The following is an 11,015-nucleotide window of genomic DNA, read 5'->3' on the forward strand; positions in this document are numbered from 1 at the left end:
GGCTCCCATGCTTGTGGTGCCTGTCAAACATGAAATTCACAGGGCAGACCAGCAGGCTAAGTAATTCACGCAAGAGTTGATTTCGCAATCTTGAATTCAAAACCCTCAAAGTAAGCCAGCAGACAGGAAATTCAGGTGAGAATTCTTTTGTGTTACAGTCTTGAGGCAGAATCCTTGAACTGAATGGATAAGGCCCATTCACCTAATGGCGAGTAATGTGCTCTGCTTAAAAGTAACTGATGGCAAATTCTAGGCACGTCTGTAAACATCTTTAGAGCAACCCCTGGACTAGTGTTTGGCCAAATAATTGGGTGTCAAATTAGCAGGCCACCTAGTTTATACATAAAATTAACCATCATATTGATCAAAATACAGAAACAAAAAATTAACTTGGAAGAAAATATGCAAGGAGAAAATATCATAAAATATTAATATCCTGAGAGAATAAATCCTAATAACAACACAAGAACAGGATGCTATGTGTGAAAAAAGAATAGCAGTAAATAGATCTTGGACAATGACAACACAATTGCAAATCTCATAAAAAGTTTGAGAAGATGAGAAACACCCTTAGGAGTCTACACAGGACAGTACCTCAAAAAGTTCAAGGCAAAGCAAAATTAAAAGTTCATTTGGGTACAATAATTTTGGAACTCAGGCATAGTTTTCTCATACTTCATATTTTCCATGAACTTTTTGAGGTACCATTTTAATATACAAAGCTAAGATTAGAGGAAGGCCAAGGAGATTGAGTTCCAAACAATAAAAATCCTATAAATATAGAACAGAAAAAAATATCACCATTCAACTAATAAACTTTCCCAGTGATAAAGGACAAGAACTTTCAGATTGCAAGGAGCCACTAAGTATCCAGTACTGGTTGGAAATAAACCCACAATGTACATAATTATGAAACCTCAGAAAATCAGAGCCCTAAAGAAGATCTTCAAAGATGTTGGAAAGAAAAAATAAACAGTTTCCATACATGTTTCAGGAAAGAAAATGACTTTGGAGTTCTCAAAAACAACCTGGAGGCTGGTGCCGCGGCTCACTAGGCTAATCCTCCACTTACGACGCCTGTACCCCAGATTCTAGTCCCAGTTGGGGCGCCGGATTCTGTCCCGGCTGCTGCTCCTCCAGTCCAGCTCTCTGCTGTTGCCCGGGAAGTCAGTGGAGGATAGCCCAAGTGTTTGGGCCCTGCACCCACACGGGAGACCAGGAAGAAGCACCTGGCTTCTGGCTGTGGCTTCAGATAGGTGCAGTGTGCTGGCCATAGCGGCCATTTGGAGGGTGAACCAATGGAAGGAAGACCTTTTCTGTCTCTCTCTCTCTCTCTCTCTCTCTCACTGTCTAACTCTGCCTGTCAAAAAAAAAGCAACTTGGAGAGGGTTGCTTAGAATTTCTTATCAACCTGACTCTCATTGAGTTACTTGTAAAGGTTCAACTATGTAAAATCTCACAAAATTTACCTCTAAATTCGTGAGAATCTATAGTAGAATGTGTTCGGGAGTGAATCAGCAAATAGAAAGCCTCTGTCTGTCTCTGTTTCTGTGTATCTTTGCCTTTCAAATGAGTAGAAATACATTTAAACATACTAATCACAAAACAGCAAAATACCATGGAAGAAAATACTGAAATAGTGAAAGTGTGCCTTAATTATGTCTGAGGAAGTATAAATGGGAGGAAGGACTGCTGTTTTACAAAGTCAAACTTATAAAACTACCTGGATCTTTTCTATGTATGTGTATAACTTTAAAAAAACAAAGACCCACAATTTATTTAGAATTAAAGTGGGGGAGAAATACGCTTACTAATTATTCACCCTTTCAATCTCTGTAGATAATGCTGTTTCCTCGTAGACTCATACCTCACCTAATATTCAGCATTCTCTTTCTTGGGGCTATGACTACCTATTTATTTATGATGGGTTCATGAAAAGTGAAAAAGATGCATAAATCAGGATGGGAATAGGGGTACTGATTGAAGGCTAGAATTCTTCCATTACTCTGGCATATGTCAATCTGAGGTTCACTTAAATCGACAAATACCCTCATTTTACTGGTTCTCCCCTCACTTCTGCTCCAGGGGAAGTTGTTAGCTCTAGGCTAAGGAGACCAGGAAGAGACTGCATGGCACCAGTGGTAATCTCGCCTATCTGGAAACCACCTGCCTTTCACAGTAGTAGTGTGGCGGAGAGAGTGTGTTCCCCCTTCCCTATGCCTTCAGTGGCTCTTATAGTTCTCATTAGCATTCATGCATGTGGTTTATCAGGCGATTTTTATGTGGACAAGCAGGGAGTCCAAACTGTAACTTAGTGTTTGTGTGGCAACATGTGTTCCAAATATTCAATTTGTTGATCATCTTTGGAATCTGGGCCCTGCCTAAAATATGTTTCAACAAGGAATTAAGGGAGGGTGGTGGGGTACAGGTTACAGCTCAGTCCACACACTCTGAACTTTACCAGTGGCATCCTTGGCTCATGTGGTCCTCTGTTTTCCCAGGCTATCAGTGTACCTGTCTCTCACAGTTCACGGGGAGAAACTGTGAGTCTGAGATTACAGCCTGCTTCCCAAACCCCTGCCGGAATGGGGGATCCTGTGACCCAATAGGAAACACTTTCATCTGTAGCTGTAAAGCCGGGCTCACTGGAGTCACGTAAGTGACATGTGCTGAAGTCTCTCTCTGTGCTAAGCGCTTATGCTGAGAAAACCAAAAAGCAACTCACTGGGATAAACTATTTACCATTAATAGAACACTTTAAGAGTTCATGTCTGTAGTATATAAAGTGTTTACATGTGATTGATAGGGACTGTCTCTGGGCAGGATGACTAGGTAATTTATATTTTTAACTTTATACTTTGAAAATATTATTATATATTCAGTAATTGAGAATACAGTTCTTTTAAAGAAAGACATCTATACCCCTACTACTTTGGGTATAATTATGAAACAGGCACTCTCCATTTCCCTGGAATCCATTCATTGGATTCTACTGCCTCACACTTTATGGTCATTCTGAGAAACTAAAACTTACCTTTCCTATGCAAACCAGGTTTTTTTTGTTTTTTTTTGTCTCCAAAGTGTGAAATTAAAGTATTAGCCAAATGGAAAGGAAATGTTTTAAGTTCCTCGTAAAATATCACTTTCAACTGTCCCCATTCATTTTAGAAGTATATGTAAATATATATACGTGTGTAATCTCAAGCAAGTGATACTCTAATTACAGATCAGTCTTACGTATTCATTAAAGCAAATCTCCTGAGGACTTTACCAGGAAATACTTAGCTGGCTTTGAATCGCTGGATGTAATTTCAAGTAATAAAGATGCATTTACTTTTAAATACTCTGTGATTCTGACTAATTTCCGGCTGACCTGGCCTCAATCTGTTCAAATTAGGGACGTCTGACTACATATAAAAAGGTGGATTACCAAAAATATAGCTGATTGGGCCTTTTCAATGAACATATCCCAACAACTGCTAGCGTAGAAAAAGTGAAGAAGGAAAGAGGGTCTATAATCTCAAATAATGTTGAACTAAGATATAATGACTTAAATGCTTGCCTTGTAATTATATCAAAGCCAAATATGGCTGTTTTAAAGAGAATAAGATGATTTAATTATTTTTCATTAAAATGCTGGAGTCGTTTCTTCCTAATAGTCTACATTACCATTAGCTCTTGCCATAAGCATAGACTCTGGGAGATATGTTGCCCTCCCCCCCACCCCCCCGCATTCCCCAGCTTCCCAGAGGGACCAAAAATTACTGTAACCATTAGAGGAAAATGCCAGAACCAAAGCCGTCCCTCTTAGAAAACCCTATACTGGGCACGTAGGTTCATGGCTGTTTATCTGCCAAGGCTCTGAGGACTAAGAGTTTTCAGTACGTTTGTGGAAAACTAATTTGGTGGCAAGAATCTGTCCAAAACTACTGTGGAGCTCTTCCTTGTCTTAGGGTTTAGTGTGCATATCCCTACGACTACCTGCAGAAACACTGGCCTATCTGTTGTATGATCTGGAGGACCATGGGGTCCTCCAGCAGCCCCAGTTACTCCTGTTGGAGGGCAGTGGTGTTTTACGTAACGCGAGAGGTGTTGTATGTCCTTCTAGAATTGCACAGTTTTGAACTCTGCAACGCCTCTGGCCCTGAGGATTTGAGACCAGCACCCTTCTCCTACCACATTCTTTACACCCCTTATGTGGGAGAGACTGGGTTAACGCCGCTGATGACGGCACCGCAGTGGGCTCAGAAATGCCTCAATCACACCCACCTCCACCCTCACCCATACACCCATTTTTGTCAAGCTTCGTCCTTTCCCTTGAAAGCTTTCTTTACTAAGACAGCGGCTTTTCCTGCGCTCACCTGTGCCTGCTCACCTGTGCCTCCGGGTCCTGATGGGTGGGGCTTGTGTGTTCTGTGCGTGCAGGTGCGAGGAGGACGTCAACGAGTGCGAGCGCGAGGAGTGCGAGAACGGCGGCGCCTGCGTCAACGTGTTCGGCTCCTTCCTGTGCAACTGCACGCCGGGCTACGTGGGCCAGTACTGTGCGCTGCGCCCGGTGGTGGTGCCCAACATCCAGGCTGGCCACTCCTACGTGGGCAAGGAGGAGCTCATCGGCATCGCCGTGGTCCTCTTCGTCATCTTCACGCTGGTCGTGCTCTTCATTGTCTTCCGCAAGAAGGTCTTCCGCAAGAACTACTCGCGCAACAACATCACGCTGGTGCAGGATCCCGCCACGGCAGCCCTTCTCAACAAGAGCAATGGCATCCCCTTCCGCAGCCTGCGCGGTGGCGGCGGCGGCGACGGCCGCAACGTCTACCAGGAGGTGGGGCCCCCACAGGTCCCCGTGCGCCCCATGGCCTACACCCCCTGCTTCCAAAGCGACTCCAGGAGCAACCTGGACAAGATCGTGGATGGGATGGGCGGCGAACACCAGGAGATGACCACCTTCCACCCCGAGTCTCCCCGCATTCTGACAGCCAGACGCGGAGTGGTGGTGTGCAGCGTGGCCCCCAACCTGCCGGCCGTGTCGCCCTGCCGCTCGGACTGTGACTCACTGCGGAAGAATGGCTGGGACGCAGGGACTGAGAGTGAGTGGGAAGGAATGGATTGGAGGGAAGAGGCATCCTGCTACTGGGCGCACATGATTAGGGAAAAACCAGCCATTCGCTTGGCTGCAATGCAGGGTCCATGGAACAAGGCAGGAGGAGTAGTCTGCCCCAGTGATGGTGTTTCCCTCTCCTTTGAGCTTTACCGGGCAGTATTTGAGTCAGGAGTGCAAAGGCCCTGGGATGGAAAAGATTGTGTTGAAAAACACCCAGGATGCCAGTGTAGTAGAAGCTTGGTGAACCCCAAGGCAGAGCTGGACGCATTTTCACAGAAACACCATTGCAGGTGTTTAGGCAGGCAAGTGTGAGATCTACATTATAAAACCCTGCCTCTGTCTGATCCTTGAGAGGACAGCGAACAGGACGAGCAGAGAGCCAGTTAGGTGGAGTCTGTGAGCCTCTAGGTGAGAGACAATATTGTTTTCTTCCCCCAGGCATCAGTCAGGATGTGAATAAGGAAGCTCTGTGGTACCCTGTGGCTTTCCATCAGGGTCGGAGGCTTTGCATCCCATCAGCTGCAGTGTTTGGGGTACCACAGGTTTCCGAGGGTTCCAGTTTGTATTGGAGGGAGGTGCAGGATGGAGCTGGAGAGCTTGTGCTGCCATGGAGATAGGGCGCACTCTCATGGAGAGAGAGTGGGCATCCAAGACTGCAGCTGAGATCTCTGGAGAGGGCTTTCCAGAAGCCGGAAGCAGCTTGATCAGTGTAGAGGATGCCCGAGGGTTTACCCAACAGGGGTCTAGAACCATATTTCAGGAGAGAGGTCAGGGCTGCAGGCAAAAGTGTGTAGGTCATGGGCATGCAGGCTGGTGGACTCTGTACCAAGGTGAGCTCACTGAGGAAGAAGACAAAGGAGAAGGTGGTCCTCTCAGACCTCCAAAAGAACCTTAGAGATGCCTGCATGTGGGCAGTGGTCATTGAGGGGCAAGCAGGAAGGCAGAGAAACCCCAGCCAACCAGGGGAGGAGGGAAGGAGGAGAGGATAGCCATGCAGAAGCCAAGAGCGTGTCAGCCAGCAAGACCAGCAGTATCAAGAACTGTACAACCATCAAGGAGACACAGGCGAAAAGAAAAATCTATGCATACTGAGCTTGACACTTAGGTGATTCTTAAGATTTCAAGAGCTTCCCAGTGGAGTCATCCAGGCAGAAGTCAGAGAGCAAGAGTTAAGGTTGCAGTGATTTGTTAAGGCAGAGACAGCCAGTGAATATAAAGCTGTGTGCGGTGTCATCCCCTTAAATTGTCACAGCTGCCCCTTGTGGAAGCTGTTACCAGCCCATCATTTCATGAAGGAACAGTCGGTTTGAACAGGTGAAAGAACTTGCCCGAGGGCCTGTAACCAGCCAGAGGAAGAGACAGGTTCAAGTCTGGTGTGTCAGGCCCCAAAGCCTGTCTTCTGACCAGCGCTGCTGGTAGGAGCTTTGCCAGAGGGGAGAGAGGGGATTTATTAATGATAAAGGCAGCTAAGGATGAGTTCCTTCTATTCTAGTGCTGCCCAATGTGCTGTATGCTGATTCTGTGTTTCTGTAGACTCCTTTATGTATTTTAAGTAGTTGCCCTTAGATTTTCACCATAAATGTGCTCCCTCTCAAATTATCTTGGAATAAGGCTCTATCAGAATATTGTCAATCAACTAACAGCTCTTATTAGTTTAGCAGTGAGAAGGAGAATGGCATATTAAGCACAACAGTGAGCTCGCCATGGTGGATCATTTCCATCTGTGTTCAGGGCTGAGCTCATGCACACCTTGTGCCTTTCTGAGGCCCGCCTTGGCATGGCTGTTGGGAGGTGAATATCCCCTTGGCATCTCTCTCTGCTTTGTTTGTATCAGCTGTCTATCCAGTTCATCATTTTGCTGTGGCTTCCACTTCTGACAGCAGAGGCCAAGCCACCGTGCCTGCCCCTGCCTTCCCCCTTGGTGGAAGAAGCCGTGATTTCTGTGGCCCTGGAGAGGAACGACTGTTGCCTTCATTCCAAGTCCAGGTCTCTTCGTGCCACCACATTGCATGATGATTTGCAGCTTTTCCTGGTCATCATTTCCTCCCCCACCCATTTCATGATGTGACAGTTTTATTTCCAGAATCCACCTCAGGCAAAAATTCACATTTCCCCCAAAAGTGTTGTTGGGTTTTATTGATGACATTTCCTTCTTTGTCTAGCAAGGCAGAGTTAGATGGTGAGACAATCTCTGGACAACTAATTCATTTTTCATTTGACAACCTCAAGATATGGGCTGTTTTTATTGCTTCCTTTAGTCAATCAAATAAGAAAGTGACTCCTCCGGGGTGTGTGTGTGTGTGTGTGTGTTGTTCAGACTGCTGTAGTGCAGCAAAGAGGGAATAAGTATGTGGCCAAGAGCGCATCCACACCACAGGCTACCCTCCTGCCAGACACAGGGCATGGAGCATTGTCATTCCTAAAAGTGATGCAACACTGCCCCCTAGGCGGCCAAGCTGAAAACTCCACTCGCTCCCTAGAGATGGAAGCCAGGAGAAATGTGATGGCATTCTTCCCTATAAAATATTTATATCCCTATTTTAAAAGTAATCTCATTTAACCTGGTGTTGACACCACCTAGGTTCATGTAAATGATATAAATTAACTGTGAATGGCAAAGAGCAGTGCAGCCACTTCATCCTCCTTTCACTCTTACTCTAAGGAAGGAACAGCTACTTTCTGCTGTCAGCTATTTGGAAGCTCATTTACCATGGGTTAAGGGTTTTGAATCCATAATGTAAATCACTTGATTGACAGACCTTTGCCCCCAGTGGCACAATCAATTTTTTATTATGGAGCTAAATTATTTTCTCTAAGCAAACGGAAAAGTCCCGGGAAGTGAACTAGGTGGAGGCGTGGGGAACAGGACTAGAAATATGCACACAGTAACCAGTGTCATTTCTGCTTTCTCTTTATCCATGAAGGCAAAGGGGTTGATGACCCAGGAGAAGTGACCTGCTTTGCAGGCAGCAATAAAGGCAGCAACTCTGAAGTCCAGTCCCTCAGCTCTTTCCAGTCGGATTCTGGTGATGACAATGGTAAGGGGTCTTCAGATTTGTTCTGTGCAGGTGGAGTCTGGTTTTCTTGGTGCTAGAAAACAGTGTTTATTGGGGGTAGGGGAACGGTATTGCAACTGGCTTCGTTTCATGGGCTTTCTGGTTGACCGCATTGTTGAGTGTCTTTACCAAAGGAGACCCTTATTGAGCTGCAGCCATGAGCAGGCCCGGGTCTGTCAGGGGCTGACAAAGTTCCCTAGAAGCTCCAAGGGTGAGCCCCTTTGATTTGGAACCACCTAATCCCATCTCATAAACAGTGATTTGTCTATTTCTATTAGTTTTGTCAATGATCCCTTCCTCTCCCACTGTTCACCCAGTCTCTCCATCATTGGGAATTAGTTAAGGGACAAAACCAGCTTCCTGTAGTACCAGTAGTGGCACCCTTATTTAGCTGAATTTCCTTTATAATTTTTTGGGGTAATGGGGTCCTGTGAAGCAGAACCTTAGAAAAATTGCCCAGACGGCCCAAATACTGCATGTGGTTCACAGCCTGCATTGGCACTGTGAGCTACTGTCTCTGCCTCCTGTGAACTCCTGCCTGGAGAGCAGGTACTCACCAAGTTTTCTGAGCTGAGGAAGCAGCTCTGGAGGATGGGTCATTTTCCCCAGGGTGGGGGATGGAGGCAGAAACAGTCATAAAATTGTGAGTATCTGCCATGGACTGATACACCAAGAATACTTCCAAAGAATCAGCCACAGAGACAAGCAGCCCTGCCTGTATGTTTCCCGTAGGTCCTTGCCCCACTTAGCAGCAACTGACAAAAATGAGATGTTTACTAATTTATGTAAGCACTCAGCCTGTATATATTTGCAAAATATTTTCTCTAAAACTGGGCATTTTATACTGAGAAGTACAAAATGGCATAGTTCTCACCTCCAAGGTAAATTTAGGAACAGGTGCCTTCTGAGCCCATTGACACAATCATGGATGTAAAATAAGCTACTTCTACCCCCACTGCCCAAATTTCTTCTACCTCCTTCCCCAAAACCTGGTAGTTGGGAACAGTTCAGAAGCCTATTTATCTGCCGGGAAAATGAACTGTAACAGTTGACTTCTTTTGACTTCTCAGAAGGTCAAGGGCACACCCCAACTCTATTTGCCTTGAAGTAGTCGTCTTTGCATTTTACGTGGAGACACTCAGGCGCATACAGGTTCCAAACTCCAGGCAGCAGCTCCAACATTGATATGCAGTGACTGTCCTCATAGACTATCTGTGTGTGCCCTCAGGGTCACACACTTGCTCCCCGTGCTCAACACTGTGGGTTGGCCTCAGCTAACGCAGGTGCAATTAGGAACTTCAGCAAATTCACTTTACATTTGATCAGCTTTTCACAAACTGCAAGTATCAGGTGTAAGGTAGTCCATGTAGACAGAGAGCTTCACAATTCTCCCTGGTTTAGAGGTCAAACTCGGTTCTGCCCACACCTTTCCTAGTGGGGGCTGAGCCCTGGGTTGTTCTAGGTTGGGTGCCATCATCATAGGAGTGAAGCTATCAACCCTGAAAAGGTTATGCTCCGTCCCTGTCATTGGGTTCTAAGCAGCATGACTGACCAACAAATAATTATCCCTCGGCACAGTGAGATGTTCCTCTGAAAACCTTTGGGAGTTGCTAATGAGAAATTAGCATGAGCTCGATGAGCCACTGCCTCCTTCGATTGATTTTACTGGACCATGAGATGTGAATTTATGACCCAGCCATCCCTGCTGCCCCTGCCTTTCAGCAGAGCTGGCCCAGGATTTGCTGCAGTTTCTCCTAGATAGAAGTACCCACTGACACATTCCCTCAGGGACTGGTTGTGGGGAGGCTTGGGTATTTGCATGCTGTGCCTTGGTGGCTGTTGTGGTAGTGGTTAAAAGAAGTTAACATGTCTTGAAAATACAGAACTAACCTGAAGCTGTCCTTTGCCTCCTGTCTTCTTTTCCTGACCACAAGCATCCATAGTGACTGTCATTCAGCTTGTCAACAATGTAGTTGACACTATTGAGAATGAAGGTATTTACTTTTTTTTTTCTTCTGTACAATATCCTGGTGTAAAGAGTTACCTTGTAGAAATGATGTCAGCCAGCTAGGAGAAGAGAGGGCATTAACAGGTGGAGTCAAATGAGATTCTGGATTTTTTTTTTTCCTATGGAGTAAATGTTAAAATTTGGAAAGAAAAATCTAGTGCATGATTCTTTGAATATGGTGTGTGCTCTTTGTATAAAATTCTTTTCAACGTAAGAGTACCAAGTGAGTGTCCAGATGAATATTTAAATTCATTCTTCTATCAATATATATTCATCAAGCACCTACTATGAGCTGGGAATACTTAAGAAATGATTCAATCATGTAACTCATTAGCAATTTAATAGGATAAAGGCAAGATATAGATGGGATTCATGTCTCCAGTTCCTAAATAACAGTGGAGAGAAACAAAAAAGCCTGAACTTAATCATTTCCTGTAGGCCTTTAGAAACATTTTTTGTACCATCTGGAATGTTCTGTTTTGTCTTTTCATGCGTGACTTGGCTTGTCAGTTTTACTTTCCACTTTGTATTCAAACAGTGTCTGTCATGGACCAAGGGCAGAACTACAACCGAGGTGACTGTGCCGCACCCCTAGCATCGCACTGCTGAGTTTGTGCCTACCCTGTCCTTCTCCTTGCCTCCTAAGTTTCTTTTCTCTGAATTTGCATGTTCCAGGTGTCTTTTGTCTTCAGTGTTGCAGGTGTAAGCTCCACCACCATTCTCCCCCAGCATCATGCCCTGCACGTGAGATTCATACCTTTGCCTGCACATCCTCCCACATCCTGTGTCCCACAGTGCAGTGGGTGAATCTCTCTCTACCTCCTGCTCTGTCTACTGGGAGCATGATGCC

General features: G+C 45.4%; 1 protein-coding gene and 1 long non-coding RNA gene across 7 annotated transcripts in view; one reads left to right on the forward strand and one right to left on the reverse strand.

The window, feature by feature from the left end:
• Positions 1-4,436, reverse strand: part of LOC127492080 (uncharacterized) — a 102,319-nt gene extending 97,883 nt beyond the window's left edge. The window contains exon 1 of the long non-coding RNA XR_007921073.2: positions 4,376-4,436. This is a non-coding gene — a long non-coding RNA (uncharacterized lncRNA). The remainder of the gene's footprint in view (positions 1-4,375) is intronic.
• FAT3 (FAT atypical cadherin 3) overlaps positions 1-11,015 on the forward strand; it is a 682,631-nt gene that overhangs the window by 665,835 nt on the left and 5,781 nt on the right. For 3 of the 6 annotated variants that reach the window (XM_051850335.2, XM_051850355.2, XM_051850343.2), the window contains 5 exons: positions 2,502-2,655; positions 4,426-5,087; positions 8,026-8,139; positions 10,092-10,151; positions 10,704-10,739. In XM_051850335.2, the coding sequence (XP_051706295.2) occupies positions 2,502-2,655; positions 4,426-5,087; positions 8,026-8,139; positions 10,092-10,151; positions 10,704-10,739 (1,026 nt within the window). The remainder of the gene's footprint in view (positions 1-2,501; positions 2,656-4,425; positions 5,088-8,025; positions 8,140-10,091; positions 10,152-10,703; positions 10,740-11,015) is intronic. The other 3 variants (XM_051850359.2, XM_051850369.2, XM_051850349.2) reach the window with 2 other exon arrangements.

The sequence above is a fragment of the Oryctolagus cuniculus genome, chromosome 1 (genome assembly GCF_964237555.1).
Source record: "Oryctolagus cuniculus chromosome 1, mOryCun1.1, whole genome shotgun sequence".
Taxonomy (NCBI): domain Eukaryota; kingdom Metazoa; phylum Chordata; class Mammalia; order Lagomorpha; family Leporidae; genus Oryctolagus; species Oryctolagus cuniculus.